At 46.9% G+C, this 24,927-nt stretch overlaps 4 protein-coding genes across 8 annotated transcripts in view; 3 read left to right on the top strand and 1 right to left on the bottom strand.

Moving 5' to 3' along the window:
• The first annotated feature begins 115 nt into the window (after nt 1-115).
• lin9 (lin-9 DREAM MuvB core complex component) lies at nt 116-5,159 on the top strand. 2 transcript variants are annotated; one of them, XM_086061780.1, is made up of 15 exons: nt 116-306; nt 966-998; nt 1,698-1,789; nt 1,864-1,968; nt 2,071-2,201; nt 2,279-2,404; nt 2,468-2,625; nt 3,141-3,274; nt 3,396-3,524; nt 3,624-3,725; nt 3,810-3,890; nt 3,971-4,096; nt 4,170-4,355; nt 4,451-4,548; nt 4,909-5,159. In XM_086061780.1, exons 1-15 carry the CDS (start codon nt 276-278, stop codon nt 5,012-5,014), a joined length of 1,638 nt encoding a protein of 545 aa, XP_085917906.1. In that variant the 5' UTR covers nt 116-275; the 3' UTR covers nt 5,015-5,159. The 2 variants fall into 2 exon arrangements, with proteins under 2 accessions (XP_085917906.1, XP_085917907.1); XM_086061781.1 differs by lacking the exon at nt 116-306 and adding an exon at nt 313-644.
• Nucleotides 5,160-5,478: 319 nt separating this feature from the next.
• mixl1 (Mix paired-like homeobox) lies at nt 5,479-8,432 on the bottom strand. Its single transcript, XM_086061779.1, has 4 exons — nt 8,136-8,432; nt 7,050-7,270; nt 6,258-6,375; nt 5,479-6,172 (listed from the first exon to the last, which is right to left on the bottom strand). The coding sequence occupies exons 1-4, from the start codon at nt 8,221-8,223 to the stop codon at nt 5,673-5,675; spliced, it is 927 nt and encodes a 308-aa protein (XP_085917905.1). The 5' UTR covers nt 8,224-8,432; the 3' UTR covers nt 5,479-5,672.
• Nucleotides 8,433-11,051: 2,619 nt separating this feature from the next.
• On the top strand, nt 11,052-17,311 carry acbd3 (acyl-Coenzyme A binding domain containing 3). Of its 2 annotated transcripts, none has more exons than XM_086060668.1 (8): nt 11,052-11,418; nt 12,636-12,777; nt 13,022-13,162; nt 13,373-13,531; nt 13,613-13,787; nt 14,901-15,132; nt 15,618-15,902; nt 16,195-17,311. In XM_086060668.1, the coding sequence occupies exons 1-8, from the start codon at nt 11,097-11,099 to the stop codon at nt 16,407-16,409; spliced, it is 1,671 nt and encodes a 556-aa protein (XP_085916794.1). In that variant the 5' UTR covers nt 11,052-11,096; the 3' UTR covers nt 16,410-17,311. The 2 variants fall into 2 exon arrangements, with proteins under 2 accessions (XP_085916794.1, XP_085916793.1); XM_086060667.1 differs by having other exon boundaries at nt 15,615-15,902.
• A 108-nt stretch (nt 17,312-17,419) lies between these two features.
• nhsl1b (NHS-like 1b) overlaps nt 17,420-24,927 on the top strand; it is a 55,674-nt gene continuing 48,166 nt past the window's right edge. The window contains exons 1-2 of one of the 3 annotated variants that reach the window (XM_086060662.1): nt 17,420-18,032; nt 20,046-20,524. In XM_086060662.1, coding sequence (XP_085916788.1) covers nt 20,230-20,524 — 295 coding nt within the window. In that variant the 5' untranslated portion in view covers nt 17,420-18,032; nt 20,046-20,229. Of the gene's footprint in view, nt 18,033-19,908; nt 19,929-20,042; nt 20,525-24,927 lie in introns of those variants that run through there. The other 2 variants (XM_086060660.1, XM_086060661.1) reach the window with 2 other exon arrangements.

Here is a 24,927-nt window from a genome sequence, read left to right as displayed (position 1 = left end):
TGGCCTTTGCTTAAAATCACAGTGGTTTAACACTAGTGCTCACGGTTTTTTTTTTTTTTTTTTTATAATAAAGCATTCATGCGGTTACGCCTTCATCTTGTTTGAAGAGCACTGAAGCCCACTTGATGTGACTGAGGCAGCGACGTCTAAAAAAAAAAAAATGGAGCAAGTAAGTGTCTGTTCTGTCGAAGTTGCGATCTGGCAGTTGTGGCGGCGTTGCCGACCCAGAATGCATTTTGACAAACCCTTTGAAAAAGCGGCGCGGCTCATTCAAGATGGCGGAGATGGAGCAGCTGTTGGACGAGAGTGAGTAAACCAACGCCAAATTGCACCCACTTTCGCCTTGTTGTTAACCCCAACAACTCGCAGCCGCGTGGCCGCCTCCCGCATTTAGTTCCAAGTCTTTATTATTGTGATTTCCCACCAAGTGGGAGACAGCAGCGGTCTTCCCCACCCGAGTCGGTCAGGCTAATGCTTGTTAGCATAAGAGGCTAGCGCAAGCTAACGGGGGAGTTTGTCAAGTTTCTCGTACTCGCGCTGGGTAAACAAATAACGTTAGCCTAGCCGCTAGTTAGCACCGGCTAATAACAAAAGGACCTCCGTAGCGTCCCGGGAGTGGACTAAAAACACCCACGCTTAGCAAGGTAGGTTAGCTCGCCGTGCTACTCGTACTCTTATTAACTTTCCCATGTTATCGTCTTTGTGTCATTGATTTGGATGCAAGAAGCTTCCGGCTTTTCACTTCTCAGCCCGCAATTTGAGTCGGCCTGTACTGCACAAAGTGCCGGTTGTTGTCGGTTGCCAGCCAGCCAGCTGCCGCCGTGACGTTCCCCGCGTTTGACAGCTCGATCTTGGGCGAAGGCCTCGCTGGAGGCGACCCGAGAGCTGCTCAGCTATTTGCATTGCCACTGTTTTGCTCAAAGACAATTGACAGCATGTATACATTTTCCTCATCTCGTGTTTAGGCTCCTCGGCAGAAGCACTTGTCAGTCTAAAAGGTATGTGGCTTCTTTTCTTACTATTGCAATCTGGGGAGCATTTGGTATTCAAACCAAAAACATTACTTTTCCCACCAATGACACGCCATGTCATTTTTTCTTATCGGATTTATAGGGTTTAAAGGGCAAAGTATCTCATTTTTGTTCACCAGAAACTGTGGTTACTTAGTCTTTTGTTTTGTTTTTGGTAAATATTGTGTCATTTATGGTAGCATGACCTGGAATGATCCCATTGACACTACATAGAGTGGACTTTCTCAGTTGGCCTCCATCTCGAGCTGTTACTAACAATTATCAATTATTTCTTCATTATTATTGATTGATGACTCTGATTAAGAATACCATTGTTAATATCAAGCCCTCTATTTAAAAAGATGACATTATTTCAAATTGACAGTGCAGAAAATGCACTCATGGTAACTGATTATGATGGATTTGCCGGTTTGGGTCATAGCTTGTTGTAAGGGAGGCAATCGTGTTGATCATTGGATGTTTGTAAATGTCTTATTTTCACTCAACACAAAGATAATAAGTCTGCTTTCATGGAGGACTGCAGAAATCACCGAATATTTACTGTTGGCAGGCCGACGTTCCAAGGATTTGTACAATCTTAAGTGCTACTGCCTCTGCCTGAATTTGAGCGAAACCTTGCTTATCAATTGTGAATGACTTGCTCGTCCTTCAAATGACCTCCGACAGAAGGAAGTTTGTCCAACACTCTGAATGAAAAGAACGCCTTCCCAAGAGCTCACAACACCCGGGGTCGTCCGTCCACCCTCACCATGGAAACGGCAAGATATTTCCCGGCTTATTATTCAAAGTATGCGGCCGCCATGATGCCAGACATCCTCGTTTGCCCTCACAGCCCACCCGGGGCTCAAAGAGGAGTCGGTACGAGGACGATCATCCACCGCAGCGGCTCCCGTCCAGATCGCCACGGCGGAGCCAGAGGGTCAACACCACACCGCAGGTCTGGAAAATGGTTCATATAAGCACGACGACGACGATGATGATGATGATGGTGGTGGTGTTGAAGGGTCAATCTCTGCTGCTGTTCTGCATTTTCATGCAGAAGTTTTCCAGTGTGGTGACGCCTGACAAGAAGTCGTCGCAGAGAATAGGCTTGAGATTACGAAACCTCCTCAAGCTGCCCAAAGCTCACAAGTGGTGCATCTACGAATGGTTCTATTCCAATATCGACAGGCAAGTTCAACACTCGCAAACCGTATGATCCGATGATTTTTGTCCCGATTTCATACGCAAATGTTTTTGTCTTGCAGGCCTCTTTTCGAGGGCGACAATGACTTCTGTCTGTGTCTGAAGGAATCTTTCCCCACCTTGAGAACCAGGAAGTTGACCCGGGTGGAATGGGGCACCATCCGGAGGCTGATGGGGAAGCCCAGACGGTACATCCGACGCCTTTGTCGGCCCTCTTGGATGAGGAATTGAAGGCTGGCGCTTTTGTGCAGGTGCTCGTCAGCCTTCTTTGCTGAGGAGCGGACGGCGCTGAGGCAGAAGAGACAAAAGATGCGCCTGCTGCAGCACCGCAAGCTGTCGGACGTGTCCAACTGCAAAGATCTTCCGGATGAGATCCCGCTTCCTCTCATCATTGGAACCAAAGTCACGGGTAACGTCTGCCGTCACAACCTTTGAGCTGCAAGTGCCCAAGTCAATATTTCGAACTTGTAAACAGTAGATATATCCCAGTGTGTGTGCGCGTTTTGTTTTTGAACGCATTAGGTGTCTATTTGGTTATTTGAAAAATAGGCTAAAATATTCTTTTACATTCATACAGTATATATTTGTTGTTTTTATCATAATTGAATGTGTCAAATTGTCCTCAAACCTCTCCAGAATGTTTTAACACACCAACGGTCAGCCTACTTTTGACCCACGGTTTTATATATATATATATATATATATATATATATATATATATATATATATATATATATATATATATATATATATATATATATATATATATATATATAAAAAAAGTTTGTTTTGTTCCTTATTAAAACACAATACAAACATTTGATCATGGATTCCATGCATGTTTCTTTTGATATTAGCAACGCTGCTTGAAAAATGTGAATTGTCACTCAAGTTGAAATGTTGTTGGGTCGCGCGTGTCAACAGCTCGACTGCGAGGCATCCACGACGGCTTGTTCACCGGGCAGATCGACGCGGTGGACACCAGCGCCGCCACATACCGCGTGACCTTTGACCGCAGTGGCCTGGGAACGCACAACGTACCCGACTATGAAGTTCTGGTACGCCAGGCGCGCTGGTTGCGTGTGCTGCCTTGCCAGCTATGACCACAACTTTTTCAAGCTGCTGCTCATCACTTGGCACGTTCTATTTATTAATTTAAAAATTTTTTTGTGCTTCCAGAGCAACGAGCCCAATGAGACCATGCCCATTTCCGCCTTTGCCCAGAAGCAGCGCACCACGCGCTACATGCAGAACATCATGACGCCACCTCGAGGTCCCTACACGTCGGCGAGCGCTCCCGTCCTCATGGTACTGCGCATCTTCGGGATGAAAAAGAGCTTGAAGCGCACGTCCCGAAAAGATTAATCGCATCCGCTGACCCCCCCCCCCCCCCCCCCCACTGTCCAGGACCACGACCCTCTCATCAACCAGTCGCCATGGAGGAACAATCTGCCCGCTGCAGACGGAGACACCCTGGGAGGCTTTCCTGTCAAGTTCCTGGTCCAAGTGGTAAACTTTTTTTTAATTTTTTTTTTAGAAGAGGCGTATTTTGTTTTGAAACTCACGGCAGACATTTTCCTGCCGCGTTACCAGACACGGTTGTCCAAGATCCTGATGATCAAGAAAGAGCACATCAAGCACTTGAAAGAAATGAACACCGAAGCGGAGAAGATGGTACAAACAGGTGTTTTTTGTTGTTGCCATATTCTGATGTGAAATGCCGAGTTGAGGCGAGCCTTGCGTTGATGTTTCAGAAATCGTACGCGTTGCCCATCGAGCTGGACTTCCAGAAGCGCTACGCGTCCACCGTGCTGGAGCTGGAGCAGCTCAATAAAGATCTCAACAAAGTCCTACACGAAGTGCAGCAGTTCTGTTGCGAGGCAAGTTGAGCAAACGGCGGGCTCCGTTCCCGTGGCGCGGTTCGCTCGTGTCTGACGCCGGCGTGGCATGCAGCTGTCCCCAGACCAGGGCGCGCTGGCCGCCGACCCGCCGGCGGACCTGCGGCGCCACTGCGAGGACGAGGCCCAGCAGATGGTGCAGCTGAGCGCCGACGCGTCCAAGGACAGCCAGCAGAGCGTGAGCAACGGCGGCCTGGCGCATCTCGTCTCGCGCCTGACGGCTCTGCTGCTGCAGATCAAGGTGCGCAAACGCCCGCTCGCCGCTCGCCGCCCGCCGCTCGCCGCTCGGCACAATTGCCTTCCCGTGGCCTTCGTGGCAATCGTATTGTTTTTCAGTGCCTGGCCGACGGCGGAGACCTGAATTCCTTTGAGTTCAAATCGCTAACGGAGTCGCTCGACGACATCAAAGCGTCCATCGATCCTTCCAACCTCAGGTAGCTTGTTGCGCAATCGCAATGTCCGCACCGCTCCGTGACTTGAGCCGACCTTTCATGGAAGTCGCTTGCTTGTAGCAACCTTCAATATTTTGCAACCTCCTTAAAAAAGGCAGCAATCAAAAAAACAAGGCTCAAAAAAGCTTATTAGGATTTTTTGTTTGTCCAAATCTCAAAAATAAATTTGTGTTCTTTAAAAAAAAAAAAAAAGAAGATGGAATGACTGATAAGATGGTGCAATCGTGAAAGCGGAACCTTTTGCTGCTTTTGGTTTTCTTCGAGAGACGTCTTTCATGTACTGGGGCAGCTTTGGACAGCACCGCATTTGCTCAACACAACGTTGTTGTTGTGTGCTTGCAGTTGCTTCCAGAACAACGTGGAGATCCACGTGGCGCACATCCAGAGCGGCCTGAGTCAGCTGGGCAACTTGCACGCCTTTTCGGCCAACAACACCAACGCGGTGTGAGCGCGCGTGCGGTCGCCATCTTGGTTTATCGCCCTCCACTCTTGACGTTTGTGCACTCAATCCAGGAGATTTTTGCCACAAAAATCTCCACCTCGTTCGTTGGCTCCGCGTGCCAAAATTTCATTCTTTAGTTGCTATGTATTTATTTCTGGGGGGGGGGGGGGGGTAAACCTGTTTTGCTCGTTAAGGCTTTGATCCGAGTGCAGGCAAAATAATGTTTTATAAAATTGTAGATCATTGTACAGAATGTATGAAATTATTCCTACTGTTGGCTTTTTGTATTCTTTTCTGCGCCCTCGAAACGAGACTTTGGTATTTTTGTAACTCTTCAGCGGGGAGTTTAAAAAGGCCGTTTCCTCCAAAACACCTCGTGGTTGCATGAATCTTCAGCGCTGTACATATCTCATGTTTGTCCTTCGCAATGTTGTTTTGCAGCAAGACAATGAAAAAACATTGAATTCCACATGAAACAAAGACTTTTATTACAATTTGACAATAAATAGAAGACATTTTATGCAAACAAATGTCGTTTTACTGGGTTATGTTTAATAACCCAGTCATAATAACAACTGGGTCGTTGAACAATAAGCTGCCACAAGTCATGATTTTTATTTTATTTTTTTTCCTGTAATGAATGGAAAAGTCGGGGTCACGTCTCTCATATAAAAGCGCCAAATCCCAGCATGGCGTCATTTTCCCAGTCAGAGTCCGAATCTGAAAAGTCGCCGCGGATGGGGGAGAATCCGTTGAAAGGCTCGCCCGCCGCCCTCGCGTGCCGGTACTGCAACGGGCCGCCAGCATCTTTGGGCGACGAGCCACTGAAGGTGTTTTGCGCGGGAATGGGCGGGATCACCACCTTCATCTCGGGCCCGATGGTCTTGTTGGGCGGGAAGTTGTCGTACTCCACCAGAACTTTGGGATCGCCGCTCGTGCCGTCCTCGGGCGAGTACATCAGGATGTTGCCGGCAGGGACGTCCGAGCTCGGCTCCCGGCGCCGCATCTGCTCGCCTTTCGCTCGGCCGGCGGCGGTCTCGTAGAGGCAAGATGGCGGCAAAAGGTCGCCTTTGGTCCTGTGGGGGTCCTTAATCGAGGTTCTGTATGCGTCTTCGCGTCCAAAAACAGTCCGGTGAGCCTCTGCACTGCGGTTGTTGTCAAAAACTGAAAGAATGAAGACCAAACTTGAAATTCAGTTGACATGGATGTCATCATCATCATCATCATCAGGTGTGACGCTAGTTGTTACCTTTGTCTTGGTTGAGCTGACTAAAGGACGGCGCAAGCGGCGGCGGGTTGGGGGCCTTCATGGCCGCCGAGGAGCCCACTTGGCGACGGGATTTTGCCCTCCTGTTCTGGAACCACACCTGAAAGTCGAGAGCAAAAAGGACGTTTGCATTTTCTGCCTTCCAAACGTCAAGTCGTCGTAAATGCCGCCAATATTCACTCGTTTGCATTCACGTGACCACAAAGTCGTTAGTTGCCCATCGGTGCAGAACCTTCAATAGGTGGACCTCCATCTGGATTTGGAACTATTTCACGTTCGTTCTTTGACATTCTTTAGAACTAAGGCAGGCATTTCAAAATGCTCTCATTCAAACCTTCACTTCTTCTTTCATATCTGACAAAGAGTCAGAGCGGTTGTGTTTGACTTGGATTGCACCTTTTGCACATTCCGATGCTAGCCCGGAGGACCGAGAATCCACACAGACAAAAAGAAAAAAACATTTTCAGCAAATGCATTGTTTTGGTGTACAGCAACTTCATCACAATCAATTATAATATATGGCAAATAAACGTGGAGTTTAAAACGTGGTTTCCTTAAAGCTCAGGTAGAACATGCACAACATTGCGGAGGTAGAACATGCACAACGTTGCGGTCTCAGTCTACTGCGTTATAGAGTCTAATGAAAAAATGCTGAAAGATGATGACATGCAGTGGAGGTGACTATTTGAGGAAGCACCGTAGCTTCTTTTTGCATTTCAGGCTAAAAAGTGCGCACGCGCGCGCGTGCGCGCGTGCTACTTGAAGATACTGTACCTGTATCCTGGACTCGGGCAGGCCGGTGAGCGCCTCAAGCCGCTCCCTCAAGTAGATATCCGGATACTTGGTGTCGGAGTACACCTTCTCCAGGACTTCGATCTGCTGCTGGCTGAAGTTGGTCCTCTTCCTGCGGTGGGTCAGAATGGCCACGCATTTGTCCACTCGCGGCGCCGAGCCGCCTGCCGTCAAGTAGTTTGTTACGTCAGCGCCCCGGAAATCTGAAAGAGTCGTGTTCGGTTGGTGTTGTGTCCATATTGTACCCCACTGGAATTGGCATTTTACAACAATATCGGTCATAAATTGTCTTTACCTATTTGAACTTGAACTGAATGGGAATGTTTTATTTTAATTGTATTTGAAATAATTAAGCCCCCCTTCAAATCAATGGCGTGCTGCTCCTTGTGGTGCGCGTACCTTGGCAGCACCAGTGGCAGGATAATTGCGATAGGGGGCGCCCTTCTCAAGGTCCTCGCTAAAATGCTGCACTGTGTTCATTTTCAGAGGATTGCATGTCTGTCATGGCAGTTGTTGCTTCGTGAGCTTTGAATACTGGGACGGCGATGCTGTTCGTTAGTCAGTCACCTCGACAGCATTTTGCATTCTTAGCATTAAGACATAGGAAACTCTCAGCCAAAGCTGAAGCTACAGTACGTGTTTTAAATACACGTGTAAACTTGACCGCGAGTCGCAATAAACATCTTGAAGGTTCTTTGTGGAGGAATTGTTTACAATCTGCCAAACGACAACGCGATTGAGTTGAGTTGACTGCCACCATACAATGCTCGCATCTCAAACTTTTACTGGCAAGTCAAAAACAAGACAAATTCGAAAAATCACGCAACTCGTATCTCAAAGCGAACCATCGCTGTACTCATGAGACACCAATTTTACGGAGGAGAATCACGTGTCATACACCAAATAAAAGTGGTAAGGGAAAAAATCGCAACGAAAAAAGTATTAGCACTCCTTTAATGAAACGATTGCTGTTGTTTGTTTTTAAGTCAAAAGTGAAAGGAGGGTATGAGGCCAAAGCAATCGCACTGACTGAACGAGTTGGGTCGAGGTGAGCGTCGCGTGACGTACCGGCGGTGGCCATCTGGAGGCTTCCCTCGTGGTACATCTGCAAGTGGTTGAGGTCCCCGACCGGAACGTTTCCGTGGATGGCAGACATCGCTCGCTTGGTCGCCGCCGCACAAAGTGAGCTCGCCTGAGGCTCGGCTGCAGTTAAATGTCCCGGCGGATCAAAGGTGTGACGTGACGTGCAAAAGTGTGAACGAGGCGGCCGGCCGGCCGGTGGTCGACGCTCGCCCACTTCAGACGTCTGAGCGAGGCAAGCAAGGGGGGGGGGGGCGTGGGGGTCAGGAGGTGTGAAGCCTCGGAGGGCCGCCGCGAGTCTCCCAAAAAAGGAGGAGAAAAAAAAGGAGCTTTTAATGGAATGAGTGCGTTCAATACACATCGGCAGAGAAAACATTTATCCGCTTTGCAGCCATTAATGGACCTGTCGCCTTCAAAGGCCGTCGGAAACTACCATCTTCCTCTCTGACCTCACAAGCTGCAAACTTGCCCCTCACGCACTTTGAATTCGCCCGAAAGACCAAAAATAAAGTCCGACCATTACAACAATGGCGCCCAAATATAACAATTTTAAACAAATCCAAGTAAGCTGTAAAAATGACATTTTACAATATTCATTATGCACCAAGTCATTTCAGAAGTCAGTTTGTCATCACCAATAATAATAAGAATAAGAATATAAGAATAATGTCTACACTAATTAAACACAGTTACTTGACAAGAACATTGACATGATGTCATTTTAATTTTACACCGTGATTAGACACAAATTGGAATTTTATAAGCCATTATACAGCCAATAATGTCATTTTATGAGAATGTCCTCATGCCGCAATAAAAGTGTAATTTTACAGTACTAATCAATACACAGTAATAAAATTGCAATTTTACAGCATCAGTCATGTATGCTCTAATAAAATTACAATGTTACAAGACTGAGATTTTATGAGGGAGAAAGTCAAAATATACAAGAAATGATATAACTGTGGACATAGATTTGCTTATTTTCTTCTTTCTTTTTTTTTACTATTAATGTGTGCTTTGACTGTGTACTATTATCGACTACTAAAATATTTGGAGTGTTGACTTGTTAATACACCTAAAAAGTATAATGACCGTCTTGTTTTTAAGCTATGTGAATACTTGCACATTTGTTTTCAAGATGTCAAACAATCACTGATCTTGAATGACGCGGTTCCTATTTTCATATCAAGTAAATGATGGAGATTTTCTGTGGTTCTTTGAACCTGGCTGCACATAGGAAGTGATTCACCTTCAGTGACAACAAAGTGTGTCACAATACACAAAGCCCAGTTCAAAAGTGCTCCAAGGTGCTTGACACCTGAATGGCCTCATTAAATCCTTGCGAGGATCATGTCCAGAGGTGAGGAGACGCCAACTTCATCCTGTCTACTTGACCCCCCCCCCCCCCCCCCCCACACACACACACAATTAAAAAAAGAAAAAAGAAAGAAAGAAAGACAAAGAAAAACTTGAAATGGAACAATCGTATAAACTTTAGGAACAATTAATAGTCTAAAAAAATATGCCAATATACTGTAAACCAAAGTGAATATGAACAGCAGCAAAAACAGCTAACAGCATTGGATGCAGCCAAAAGCGCATACAGTACAGTACATGCATCAAATTAAATTCACCAGCAGCAGCAACACTATCAGTAGTGGATTAACAAAAACACATCACTAATATCGCAATAAATGTCTCATGTGCTGTTTATTCATTAGTGCGTAGCATTTAAGAAATTGAGATGTGAACAGCAACAGTAATAGTCAGCAGTGTTTTACTATATCAAATAGGCTTTTATAGTCTTTTAAACGTATTTTGCTTAATTTTTTTTTTATCCACGTTACAATAAATCGTCTTGCAATAAGCATTTGAGCGTAAACGAAACAGTACAGCACGAGGCGTGACGATAACCGGAATAAATCCATTGATGATGCGCTGAAGTGCCATCGGCCGTCTAATGAGCAAATATACAAAGAGCACTGGACTGTTAACATGTCACTGCACAATGGGGGATCATTTACTCGTCTGTCTGTTAAATGTATAATGGTCAGAAGATGTGGGGGGTGTTGTCGTGCATCTTTGGTGTCAAACAGACAGACGAGCAGTACATATCACCAAAGTGTTGTACCCTGTTTGATGTTTGACAGCACAACCTCCACAACTGCTTTTTAATCTTACTAAAACTCACTCACGGCACAGTCAGTGCAGATGTGTGTGTGTGTGTTTAAAAAAAAATGTCTATAGAACCAGGTTGTATTTGGAAATGCTAAAACATCAGACAAAGCAACGTGGGGGCTTTTACAATGGCTGCAGAGAAAGATCACCTTCAAGAACGCTTGTCCTCGAAAATAAAGATTTGCAACAGGTGTATGTGAGTGACATATAATCATTTCTTTTTTGTCATATTAAAAAAAGTGCTTTTATTGACACACAGGTAGGTGCAGGATAAACATTATTTTTTTTAAGAATTAGCATAATACTGGTGTATAGACTGCAGGATACATTTTTAAATATACTTAAAACACAAATACATAATTCTAACAAATAAAAAAACAGGATCCTGAATAAATACGAAAACAAAATATAAAGTATAGACCTATACAAAATATAGGATGCAAGATAAATGTAAAAAAAAAATCACGTCTACAATGAATAAAAGATACAGTATTAATAAATGAAGTTAAAAGTCAACCCCAGTGATGAGCTCATAGATTTGGACGCAAATAAAAAGCAAACACAAGAAATACATTACATCATGATCACATATAATACATTCCAAAAATATACTTATTTCGCAGTGAAAATATTGAAGTTTAATGAGTCAAACTCGATTTGTAGTCTTACAAAAAAAGAAAAACGGCTATATTTGTGAAATGTGTATATCCCGGACCCGGAAGTACCAAAACGGAAGTAGGTACGTGGCCGCTTCAGCTGACAGTCTGCATGATGGCGACTGAGGTTCACAGCGGCTACCTGGACAGCGCTGCTTCCAGCCGGCTCGAAGTCTCCATCGACGGCCTGACGCTCAGCCCGGACTCGGAGGGCGAGCAGGCCCAGCCGGAGGAGACGCCGCCGCCGGACGCCGCCGACGCCGCCGCCGCAGCCGCCGCCGCCGCCGCAGTCGCAGCCGCCGAGCCCGACGCCCAGACACCGGCCACCCTCGAGGGCAGCGGCGACGATGGCGAGTGTGACAAATCGTCCGTCGAGACCAAATGGGGCTTTCCTCTGCAAGAGCTCTACGGAATGGCGCTCAAGTTCTTTAAAGGTATGGCGAGTGTTCACTCGGAACGCCGAAACGGGCTCCAAAGTCTCAATGTGACGCTTGTACGTGAGCTGCGTGAAGCTAGCCGCGGCTAGGCTAACTGTCACTTCACCTCTCGCAAGAGTGACGTTAGCACGTTAGCCACCGAAAGCTAAACCGAACGAGCGCCGCCTGCTTCCGCCTTGCTCTCGCGCTGTCTTTTTCTATCCGCCTGGCCGGACTGGGTCGCTCCCAGTCGGCTGTTGGCACTCAAGCAAGTCTGCGCGCTAGCAAACGTTCGAATTCGCTCTCAATTCATATTCGGCAGTTCAACTGAATGAGATCCTCCTCCTTGATGTTGGCACCTTGTTGGCTGTAGGATTTGAAAAACAAAATATGAGTTATTTGGCGTGGGGTGGATGACCCACCTGGCCAGGAACAAGGTGTTGCGTCACGATCAAAGATTGTAAGATTCGATCCCGCGTTTATAGTTAAAAATCAAAACAAGGTAACCTTATTAGAGATTTGGGGCGAAGCGCTTATTTTCTCAAGTGGATGACGATGATTCGAGTCCACTCTCTCTGTTGCTCATAAACCAAAACAGTTATTTAGGTTGAGGCGTTTATTTTCAATCAAACAATTACGGTGAGGTGACGGTAGCAAGTCCAACCAGGACTAATCAATAGGTATGCAGCGAGCGGCTGATACTTGAAGAAATGTGCAAAATGGCGCCGTTTCCTTCTCTTGGGTAATATTCTGCCAAAGACAGAACCAATGGAGTCCGTTCATTGTTTGAGGGAATGTGCAAAATGCCACCGCTTCAGACTACGACTATCTCGCCGTCTTTAGAAGCTAAAAAGCAAAACCAAATATGAGCTGTTTGTGGTAAGGCCTTTATTTTTGGGAGGTAACAGAAACACGGCCAGTTTGGACGGACTAATTAATACTTGGCTTCCGTTGAAAAGGAGGCCACTGCTTGAATACGCGTGTGACCAAAATAAGACATCTTTAAGGGGCAGCGTGATGTACGACGCTTTGTGGAAAAGTTATCTTAAGCGGGTCATGCATTCCGATGTCCACGTAAGGAAACGTTGTCCAAATGTCAAGAGTTGCGTTTCTGTGTTTACGCTGCAAGCACGCCTGCAAGCAAGCCGCTGCGTTTGTGCTGCTCATTGGCGACGTTGGCGTTTGATTGTTTTTGTTTCCCTCGCCGCCCTTCTGCAAACCTTGTCGTGTGTCAGATAAGGACGGCAAAGCCTTCCACCCCACCTACGAGGAGAAGCTGCGGCTGGTGGCGCTGCACAAACTGGTTCTGCTGGGCCCTTACAACCCCGACGCGTCCCCCGAGGTGGGCTTCTTTGATGTGCTGGGCAACGACCGCAGGTAAGCGAGCGAGCGAGCGAGCGTCGTATGCGCATGACGCCTCCTCCGGTCTCAACCCTCACCCGCGCGCCGCTCGCTTGTCTGCCTGGAAGACGTCTCACCTCTGACCTTTAACACTTGATTCACAACAATTCAAATGATTTGCTTTTCCACTTTTTTTTCTTTTTTTTTTCAATTTTGGCCACCAATTTGAATCAAAGCCTCTTTTTTTTTTCCTCTCGTCTTTTTTGCTGTTGCCGTGCAGGAAGGAGTGGGCCTCCCTCGGTAACCTGGAGAAGGAGGAGGCCATGGTGGCGTTTGTGCGGCTGCTCAACACGTGCTGTAAGCTCTTTGCGCCATACGTCACCTCACACAAGATAGAGAGGGAGGAGCAAGACAGGAAAAGGTACGCTTAAGCCCCTCCCTCATCCTTGTCACAGATCCATTTGTACTATCTTGTAAAACAAGACCGGGGGAGGGGGGGAATCGCCAGGTGTGTTTACGACTTTTCGAGTCGGTCAAGTCGAACCCGTGCGGCTGACGCAGATTCTCACCAGGCCGTACGATAAGCAATTGGGACAAAAAAGATCGGCGCTCCTGTTGGCTTCCCTTCCAGGAAGGAGGAGGAGGAGCGCCAGCGGCGAGAGGAGGAGGAGCTCCAGCGGCAGAGGCAGGAGGAGGAGAGACGGAGGCTGGAGGAGGAGCAGCGGCAGCGGCGGGAGGAAGAGGAACGGAGGCAGGCGGAGGAAGAGAGGATGCGGGTGGAGCAGCAGAAGTATGCGCCACACCGACGTCCGTCCGTCCCTCCGTCCGTCCCTTGGCTGTCCTCAACCAATGGCTGCCTTGCGCTCCGCAGGCAGCAGATAATGGCCGCCCTCAACGCCCAGACGGCGGTGCAGTTCCAGCAGTACGCCGCCCAGCAGTACCCCAACAGTCCCGAGCAGCAGATGGGCCTCATCCGACAGCTCCAGGAACAACACTACCAGCAGTACATGCAGCAGCTCTACCAGGTCCAGCTGGCCCAGCAGCAGGTCCGTCCGTCCGTCCGTCCGTCCGTCCGTCCGTCCGTCCGTCCCTCCGTCCGTCCGTCCCTCCGTCCGTCCCTCCGTCCGTCCCTCCGTCCCGCTTCTATAGCGCTTATCCCCACTTGGAAGGGTTACGGTTAGTTAGTCACCTGGTGGTACTGGGCCATCGAGGTAGACCCCCCCAGATGCCGATTATTAGCAGTCAAGGACGCCGATAACTGATATTTGAAGGGGGGAAATATTGGCGTCAATTTAAAAAAAAAATACAAATGGCAATCTTGACTTTGTTGTAATGTCTTACTGCATGTTTATTGAACCATTTTTCTTAGACAATAGACTTCATTTAAAATTTCAAAAAAAAATGTTCTACAGTCTTTTTTTTTTTTTACCCAAGATGTAAAAATACCTGCAATCCTAAACTTTCAGCTTTCTTTGTTTTGAAGTCGAACAAAAACAAAAGCTTGAGAAGCATTCCTTATAAAGTTGACTGGAAATTGAAATAAATAGCTCCCTGACATTCAAATGTTTTTAGATTGACCTTTTATCGGCCGGCAGATTTTTTTTAAAAAGGCCGATAGTCAGCCAGCCCGTTTATCGGTCTATCCCTACCGGGCCGTGACCCAAAGACCCGCTCGCGAGTCAATGGAAGGCCGCATGAAGTTAAACGTTCACTTTTGCGTTCATGTCTGTGGATGAACCTGACATGCTTTTTTGTTGTTGTTCTCATTTGGAAATTGGGAGGAAGATGGACTTCCGTGTTCCACAAGCGCTCCTGCCCGCAAATGCCACATGATGGCAGCGAAGCACTACTTTTGTCTCTGCGGAGCTCCGCTTATCACGTCACAATGCTTCCTTGGCTCCGAGACGGCGCCAGATGGTGCCAAAAGCACAAAGTAGTCAACATTTGTTGAGCGATTGGAGTTTTTGAACCGCAGGAAGTTGAAATGGGACACCAGAGTAGACGGAATGTCATTTCCACATCGCCCAGGAAGTTTTTTTTATGAAGCAGCAGCACATAACGGTTGACGCATTCTGAGGTTCTGATGCCAATTGCTTGAAATGTGTGACGCTCGTGCAAGTGTGGTAGCAAGCGGCTCACGCGCCCTCCTGTGGTCTCAGGCGGCCTTGCAGAGGCAGCAGCAGCACGCCGAGCACCGGGACGACGGCGGCTGTTGCGGCGGCGAGCCCCCGCCCATCTCGGCGGCGGGGCCCGCCTGCGCGCCGGCGGCTTTTCCGCTTTCGGCCCAGGATGCGCCCGCCGTCAACGGCGGCGACGCCTACCTGGAAAGCGCGGAGCGGGAGATGGAGCCCGAGCCGGCCGAGGAGGTGTCTGAGAACGGGCCCTTATTTGGTGAGTTGCCGCCAACCCAAAAAGGAAACCATTTTTACTTTCTCATGTTGCTTATTTTGTGATACTTTCAAATATTTTGTAATATTCTATTCTTTGTTTAAAAAAAACAAAAACATTTTGTTGATTTGATTCAGAATCCTGAATCTTCACATTTTGTTTTGCGTATTTTTCTAATATTTTTAAGCCACCTTTTTTTTCTTCTGTAGGTAGCAGAGCGCCACCTTGATTAAAAAATATTATTTTTTTAAATAAATATCCTAATATTGAGTTATTTATCTTTTGGACTGCAAGTCTCCCTTTTTTTCATAGTTTGGCTGATCTTGCGACTTTTAATACTCAACTTATGTTATTATTTTTTGTCATCATTCATGCGTTTTTTTTGGACCGCGTCGACTTTTACTACGAAGTCGTGTAAAAGGGCAAAAAATCTGCTCGTTGAATGCTTATCGGAATATTCTCTTCTTTTTGTGTGTGAACCGCAGCAGACTCTCCGGCCGTCATCGCCGCTCCCTCCATGTGGACGCGGCCCCAAATCAAAGACTTCAAAGAGAAGATCCGCCAGGACGCCGACAGCGTGATCACGGTGGGGCGCGGCGAGGTGGTGACGGTGCGCGTGCCCACGCACGAGGAGGGCTCCTACCTCTTCTGGGAGTTCGCCACGGACTATTACGACGTGGGCTTCGGGGTCTTCTTCGAGTGGACGGACGCCGCCTCGGCCTCGGTCAGCGTGCACGTGTCGGAGTCGAGCGACGACGACGATGACGATGAAGGTGAGGAGGGCGGGGCCGGTGGGTGACTTTTCTAACAGCGGGGAAAAAAATCTGTTTTTTTTGTCTTTTGTGTTCAATGTTCGCAGTTATCTTCAAACATATCTAATTGGAAACAAATGTCTGAATTGACTTGACATAGTCTTCAAGTAAACGAGTTTTTCATGCCTTTTTTCAAAACTTGTATTTAGGTGTATTGTGAGCAATTTTGCCACCTGTGCTCATGAGCAAATGTCAAACTTGTGCGCGGGAGAGTGGAAAGCGCGAGCTCTCAACCTCGCTGTTGTGGCCGCAGGCGAGCCGGGCAACGAGGAGGAGAAGGCCAAGAAGGAGGCGAGCAAGCCTCAGGTGGACGAGATAGTGCCGGTGTATCGGCGGGACTGTCACGAGGAGGTTTACGCCGGCAGCCACCAGTACCCGGGCCGCGGCGTCTACCTGCTCAAGTTCGACAACTCCTACTCACTGTGGCGCTCCAAGAGTGTTTACTACAGAGTCTACTACACCAGATAAGCCTGAAGACAAACCCGGCCGGGGAGGGGAGTGTGTGTGTGTGTGCGTGCACGCGTGTGTGCGCGCGTTGTCCATATATACAGTATATGTATGTATGTGTGCAGGTGTGTGTCTTTGTGTGCTCGTGTGTCAGGGGACTGAGGCAGAAGATCAAGTTCCTGAAACCACCACCAGAGGGGGGGACAAATGAACACACTTGGAGCCCTGTTGTGTTTTCTTTTGGGTGAAGGGACCAATGAATGGAATGATTTGTTGTCCCCACATGGACAATACATTTCTATTCCTTTCAGCCACATACTCCCAAAAAGTTTGGATGCCCTTGCTCGCTCGTTAGATTTTATGAAGGAAGAAGCATCCATTAGTACGCTGTTCGCTCCACTTGATATCTCACCGAGTATATAAGACAGAATTTCAATTGATATTCCAACTACAAGTGAATGCAGCACATTCATTATTTTAGCAACTACTTTGATTTTTTTTTCATTTCTAACATTTTTTTTTTTATATATATAAACCGTCATCTTTTGTGCAATTATGTTTTCCCACGTCCCGAGTTTGTGTCGTTTTTCACAAGTTGACTCGCTCAAGCCTTTGTAATGTAAATAATTCTATTAATAAGTTTATGTAAGGGAGGGTTTTTAGATCAGGGCGGAGGCTTTGGGAAATTCAGTGCACTGTTGAAAGTACGGTGAATGAGATGCACGTTATACATTTTACCCCCACTTGAAAGAAGGTCTAAAATAGAATGAAAAAGTAAATAAAGGTATATAAAGCAGCTACAAGACTGTTGACATGGCAGAAATGGGAGGCATATTTTGTTTTTGTATTGTTTGGGTTTATCAGTTGGAAAAATCTTTTGGGCATATATTTAATCTTGATTAAAGTTATGTTCATCTCTTGGACTGGAGCAGTTTGTTTACATGGTGATTGATTGATTGATCATGCCCCCCCCCCCCCATTTCTACGGTCTGTTTCTTAACCATCTCAAACGAAGATGAAGCCGCCTCTTGAACAAGACGCAACTCTTTCAGCAGATTTGGATGGAGGTTTATTTTGAAATGATCATCTTTGCTAATGACAATACAAGTGCGCCGTCTGCTCGGTGTCTACTTTATAGTGAGCGTTTTATGCCTCATTTCTACCACTTTATGTTGCTGTGCGTACACACGACGCAATCGTACCAGAGAGACACTCGAACTTCGAATTTGGAGCTTCAGTTCGGGAAAAAAAGGGAGCCTTATTGTGCCTTTGTGAGTAAACCGGGAGGGAGAAATCACAAGTCAAGTGCTTAGAAAACGTGGAGGAGTTGTTTTCAAAAGAAGGTATGAGCAAACGACAAGTTGGATATTTTTGCTGTGAAGCCGCTTGAGTAACTCGAGCCAAGCCAGCAGGCTCAGAATGGAGCGCGCTTGACGACGACTTCTTAGCACTCGTAGTTGCTAAAGCTTGAATTTACATCCATATACACCACCATTTTTTCAAATGTTGAACTGCTAGACTGCATTTGAATGGAACGTTTCATTTCTTACGTTCATGTGCCGTTTATTTTCCAGTTTTTGGTTTTTAGCTTAGCATGCTGCTAACTCTACAAACTACCACAACGTGACAAAGCCACCAGGGCAGGTATGTATGAAATTGTCGATAAGAAGAATATACTTGCTTATAAAAAGGTGTTCCTGGTGTATTTCATAATTTACAACGTTGTCTTGCCTTCAATTTTTAAGTGTTTTAAATATGAAATGTTAAATCTATCTTAGAATTTTTGTCTATGTGCCACGTTTTGCTCCCTCAGTTTGTTGGTATAATGTTGTAGTCACGTCGAGATTGTTCTAGATTGTTGTTACATGTAGTTAAAGTTAAACACAGGTTTTAATTGGTCTGCCTCGCGATTTGACTGAAAAAAGTAAAAGAAAAAAAAAGAATTGTATTCATTTGAAATGAACCTAAAGTCCTCCGGCTTATTTGAGTGTTACTACAAGTTTAGTATAATTTTGAATTGTATTTATTTTCTACATTGGTTTACTTGAACAATGAAATCGGGTTCGTTTTTATGATGGGCATGTAACTCGACTTTGAAACATTTTGTTGTTTGTGCATCCATTTTTACATATGGAGTATTTCTGCATCTAAAATGATGATGCGTTGAAGTTTACAGCCTTTTATGTTTGAGTAAAAACTAGATAGTCTTTTTTCGATTGTTGACGGTCGTCTGGCAGCCATTTAAAACTTTTATTTAAATGAATATTTTGTTTTAACCTTATAACTTTTGTTTAATGGTATGTGACCAAGTTTGTAGATGAGTTTATCACATTAACAGTGAGCGCTTTACTCTTAAGCTAATAAATAATACTTGAAAATGCTCTAAAAAAATAGCATGCACCGGAATCAACATTGAGTATTAAAAAAATAAATAAACTACAGTATGTCATTCACCAGAGCTGATTTTTTTGTTGTTGTAATAATAATAATAATAACGCATGGGATTTTTATAGTGCTTTTGTAGACACTCAAAGACGCTTTACAATGGAACGGATACATTATTCACACTGTGGTTGCGTTAAGCTACTTAAGTAGCCATAGCCGACCTGGGGAAGGCATTGGCTGACGGAAGGAAGCGTGGCTGCCAGTGTGCGCCTACGGCCCCTCCCGCCACCACCAAACATTCGCACCTTCCATACGCCAGTGTGAGTCGCACCGGAGGCAATGTGTGTCAAGTGCCTTGCCCAAGGACACGGCGACGCATGACTTGGGGAGAGCGGGGATCGAACCTTCCGGTTACTGAACGACCGTTTCCACACCGAGCCACGGCCGCCACGCTGTGCGTTATGTTTGCTCGTCAAAAGTTGACTGTAACAAACTTTGCTCTGAACAAATTGTCATGAAGTGCCAGTCGTCGGGCCTGTGAAGATGAATTTGAAATGCGGTTGGGTAACGAAGCTCTCGCGCTGCTGTGAGAGGCCGTTTCTCAACTGGCTTTCCTGTCCGTCCTTGGGATCTCGTGAAGCATCATCAGTCACGGCCCGAGTACCGTTCCAGTTGAATTGTGAATAAACGCACAGAATACATGAATGTTGTTATTCCGTGTATTTATTGTTGGCTTGCTTGTGAAGACTCGGCCAGGAAAATATCCCAAGATGTGCATCATCTTTTGTGCTGCTATCACGGAGACGCGTCAGGAGTTAACAAGTACACGTCCGTTCCAATTGACAGAGAGATTTGCGTTGGTTCTCGTGTACGTTCTTAAGATGAGGACTTGATGATACCATCCTCCTTCATATTGGTTAAGAAGCGACGTCAGCCAGAACTACAGATTCTGAAGGGCTGACGTGTACTGGAAGCCGTGCGGGCAAGAGAAGCGATGTTAGGTGAAAGAATAGACTTGGGACTAAATGAAGACAAATATTAAGATTGAGGTTGCAACCGTAGGCAAGATCCAGTTCTGCTTTTGCCAACATCCTCCATGAGCGCCCGGCAGGTAAAAGTTGAGCTTTGGCTGACTCCGGTTCCAGCGTTCTACAGGTGGTTGTTTGCTAGTATTCTCCGGGTTTTCTGTCCCCCCCTTCCCTCCCCTCCCCTCCCCTTGCCTTACTTTTCCTTGTGTGTGTGTGCGTGTGTTTTTCTGCCTCCTGCCAGCAGCCCGCACTCCACACGGCGTCGATTTGAATTTCAATAGACGAGTCCAGCTGCACGAACATGGCGGGATTGTTGGATTATAAGGTTGAAAGAGCGCGCGCCATTTGGCCCAGTGCGCCTTTCTAGCGCGGAGCTCGCTCGACGTTCGTCCCAACAAAGCAAAAGTGATCCCGGCCGAGTGTTGACGATGCCTTTCCACCCGAGGAGCGTCGAACCGCGGCGCGCGAGCAGGTTGCCGCCGAAGGCGAGGAAAGCGGCGGCGCCGTCGCCGTTGCCGTTCGCGTCGCTGGACGAGGTGGGCTGCCTGACGCTCGCCAACATCATCCACCAACTGGCCGACCTGTCCCGCTTGGCCGCCGACATCTTCCTGGGCATCGAGCAGGAGGCCCACTCGGTGTTCCGGAGGTCGCTTCGGGTTCACGGACGCCTGCGCAGGCTGCACGCCGCCGTCCACGTCATGGAGCCCAAGAAAGTCCAAATCCGTAAGTTCCCGCAACTCGCTCACCTTGCATGCGCTCTCGGTCCTCCAGCACGTCACGGGACATTGTCCCTGCTAACTTACGACATGCAGGCGTTCTCAAAACTTTTGAACCCAAACGTTGGCGACACATGAGCAACATGTAAGGTAGTAAAAGTACTCATCGAAAATGACACGGGTTTTATTCGTAAAACGTGTCTTCATGATTGAAAACCACTGTAACATTATGCACACTGGACTTCAATAGAAGAAACAAAAATGTTCTCAAGTATTCAATTCAAATGTATTGCTGTATACGTCACGCTCGCTAAACTGCACAACTGCACTGACTGTAATTGTCTTTTGAGGCCTGTGAACATATAATAACTGTTGTAGAGTCCCCCCCCCCTTTTTTTTTATTTTAAAGTGGAATTGTATTTTTCATCCCCTGGATATGTTACAATATTGACATAGGTCCAAATCCTGCAAGCGGTTGTATACTTTTAAGTGCGTTTTCATTTTCCAAACGAACGTGTGTGTTGCTGTAACGCAGAAATAATTCCAAATCTTGTTGCTTTCCATACTAAACAACGGCACTTGCAGTACTTGCATTTCGACTTCAACAAACATGTAATGTGCACTACATCGTGTTTGACGCGTGAAAAGCAAATACGGAAATGTACAATCTGACCTTTTAGATATCGACTCACAAACCTACGTTGAACGTAACATACTGCAAGTCCAAATCCGTCAAATCCGCCATTTCGTCCTCACAACTTCCTCAAGCTGCCCCAGCGCTGACATACACACGCCATACGTAGAAATGAACCAAGTTGGCCTGTCATCGAGCTCCCTCCAAAGCGCTTGCGCGAGCCACTTCCGCTTCCCAGATCCACACGTTGGCAAGCGCAGCTTTGGAGAATTGTCTTTCTTTCCTGCCATACTCACTTTGTGCGGAGTGAGGAGAAAATGTGGCCCTTGCGCAAGTTTCAATGAAGCGCGTTCCACCTTGTGTGCCTGCTTTGGTTTCGCCACCGCAAAACATTCCGACTGGACCAAGTTTTGCTTGACTTGGTCAGAGAGGCCTTAATGTCACAATCTGTTTTTTTGTGCAACTGCTTGACCTCAGAGTTTCCCATAGATAATAATAGAAATCGTCTGAAGGCGTCTTAAAGGCTTCATTAAGTGTACAAACCTGTTTTGAATGTAATATTTTCGCATTGCTGCTGTCAAAACAAGTCGACTTCATAAACAACCGCAGCGGGAACAAAGTGCTGAACATGAATCAAAATTGAACAAAGCTCAATCATAAAAAAACAAATAAGATGGATAAAATAGATGTGTGCAAACCTTTTCATACTGCACTTATGCTGATACTATTGCTTTAGCATCACGTTAGTAAACCCCGTCGTAATCAGATGTGGCCTGTATTTTGTCACAAATATCTGGAAACCATTTAGCGTAATAACAACCCAAAAACGAACAACTTGGAGATGCGTGCTTTTGATTGGATGGCAAACTCGGCATCGTGTTGAGGAAGCAGAAACTTGGCTAACTTTGTACTTGGTGAGCCGCCACCACCTGAATACCAAACTTGCTCTCAAGTCATGCGGCACATCACGACCTCCATTTGGCGCTGTCGAGAGTCCGTCGTTGTTGGAGGTGACGGCGAGCAAAGCGGGAAAGCGCGAGCAGCGCCTCCCGACCGCACGCGGCTCCGTTTGGTGGCCTCGTGCTAAATTGGAGGCGTCGGCGCCTGCCGCCACTGATGGACATCTGCCGCCGTCCGTGTCTCCGTTAACACGCCTCAGCGCGCCAAATGTGGAATGAAAGCCTTTGACGGGGCGGCCATTACGTGGCAGCTCATCTGCTACGTTAGCATGTGCTAACCTGCTGCTTTGATTGATTCACTCCTGCGAGGATTTTTGCTTTTTCTTTCTTCTAAAGAAAGTAGAGGCAGAACTTTGGCCTGAGTGGTTTTTTATTGTATTTATGTGCGTCCAATTGATTTAACATCGTGGCACTTTGCATTGTTGAAATGGAAAAATGAATTGAAGTTGGAAATGTCATTTTCTGCCCTTCTCGAGTCTGTCGACATCCACGAGTGGGTTACGGAGGACGAGGTCAGAAGGGGAACGAACACCTGACGCTCAGGAGTCAAAAGTTCAAGCGTAGTCGTTTATCTGGCTTGAGTTTCCCCTGCGGGGTCACCTGCTGTGCTCCGATTGGCTGCTCAAATATCTTCACGCACGCACACACAGTCAGAGTGCAAACAAACAAGAACAGTCCCTCAGTGCGTTGACGGTGACATCATCCGCGGGAGTCCACAGACGAGCGGCGAGTCAAGTTCATAGGAGCGTTCCACTTCCCGTGAATCATTTGCTATTCAAATATTGCGGCTTGGCGACTCCCAAGTTAGTGCAGTCGGTGCTGTAAAAAATGGTAATAATGATGTTCCTAATGGCCTGGCTGTCGGCGTGTTCTGAATACTGTCGGCTTCAAGATCGCAAAGGCGTATTGTTTGCTCATTTCAAAACGCATACGTGGCCCGAGGAGTGCGCGGAATATGGCAGCCCGGCCCACTGAGCAATTGCCCGAACGTCCAAATGGACGACCCGGGCCTGCTTGACTTGACGTCTTGTAGCTCCACTTGCTTTCACACGGAATGATGTCATTGTTAGCATGTCTGCCAGATGAATTAAGCGACAAATTCATTCATGATGCTCTCGCGTGAATAGGGGCGTGTTCTATTTTTAGCTGCAAAGTAGGTCGCAGATGTAGTAAAGGTTAATTGGCAGCCGGTAGCAACTTTTCTGCCCGTCCTGTCAAAAAGATCTCACCGGCACTCGCCACTGGTGTGCCGCCTTCCGGGTCGGCACTCGCCCCAAATGGAGACAAGCCCGTTTGTTTCCTGCTAAAATGCACTCCATCATCCTCGCCCCCTTTCACACTGGCTGGAAAACTCTCACCAGACAAAACCTCATGGCAAGCAACATGGCACAATTTGGTGGAGCTGCCGCCCTTCGAAAGCCTTTCCGGTTAGACAATAAACTGGAGGGAAAAAAGTAGCAAAATTGCAGATTTTTCAGGCAGGAGCGCCCAAAATTGCTGCATCGGATCCCTCGTGAGCTCAAGTATCTTTTGCACGAAGCGAGACATCAAGCCGCTCATTCTTGCAGCATGCGGTGCTGCCTTGAGATCCAAATTGGATTTCGCAGTGAACTTGGCCACTTTCATTCATTTGGACGTCTCTCAGATCATCATGATGGCCCTAATTGTACTTGTTCTACGCAGGGGAGAAAGAATACATGACTGAATACTGTTATGTTGTCTGTCTGCACTGTTTGTGTTGTTTGTTGTTGTCGCTCAAGTCGCCTTTCTAACCATTTCGAGAGGCCTAATCTAACAGTTGCTTGAAAGTCCGCATCACTGAGCATTCAAGGCTTGAGATACGGTGCGCACATCGTGAATGATGTTCGTTCAAGGGTGCAAAAGGTTGCAAAGATGTCCGCAAAGCGTTTTCATGGTCACAAAGAACTTGTTCTTTTTTTTGTCCCGGTGCTGAACAGTGGAATTGAAGACGGCCCAAACCGTGTAAAAGGTTTCAGCAATTTTGTGGGATATCGGTGTTCCAGAGGCTTTTGTTTCCCACAAACGTTTCTTCTGCCGCCCCTCCGATATTGGTCGACGTCATGTGCGGTCGCACTTGACTGATCTGGCAAAGGCCGTTTCTCACTCAGGCGGGCGCCGCGCTCAATCGTTGTTGTTGTCGCGCTCATCAACAAAAGTTGCTGTTTCGGGTGTTTAGTGCCTTCCGACGGCGTGTTTGGATGCATAACGCGCGTCTGTTTATATTCCCTTGAAATGTTCCTTTCGTTCTAAAGCCCTCAAAAGAAAGTTCACGCGTGATAAGATAACGTCATTGAAAGTGCAGCTTGGCGTTTCTTGTCCAACCTCTTTTCTCTCCTCTCCTGGAGAGTTCCGACCCCAAGTTAGTTCCCACGTGCAGCTTCAGGCTATGAAAAAAAAAAAGGATTTTTCTGGACCAGGGTCCGCCATGTCCCACAAAGGACAACAGGGCAGACTGGACAGTGAAAAAGGGGCAGGAAAGACGAAGAAAAAGGTTTGCAAGCGCAAAACTGGAGGAGGAATTCTGCCATTCAGCACCAGCCCGCGTGTGTGCGTGTGCGTGTGTGCGTGTGTGTGTGTGTGTGTTTGAACTTGTATCTGGCTTCTCTCACGCCTCCCCGTGCCAAGGATTCAGCCGCTGGCCCGGCTGGGGCACAAAGTGCTTCTTGGGAATGAAAGGTCCATGGGAACGAGATTGACAGATGCTTGATGCGTGCAAGCGTTCAGTCAGAACCAGATTGCGAAATGATGATCAAAGAGTTAAAAGTGATGCAGCACTCGGTCGTGAATTGAATTGCG

The sequence above is a fragment of the Leptonotus elevatus genome, chromosome 18 (genome assembly GCF_054856555.1).
Source record: "Leptonotus elevatus isolate MCC_2025b chromosome 18, RoL_Lele_1.0, whole genome shotgun sequence".
Taxonomy (NCBI): domain Eukaryota; kingdom Metazoa; phylum Chordata; class Actinopteri; order Syngnathiformes; family Syngnathidae; genus Leptonotus; species Leptonotus elevatus.
The sequence above is the reverse complement of the archived record's forward strand: the minus strand, read 5'-3'. Positions and strand labels throughout refer to the sequence as shown.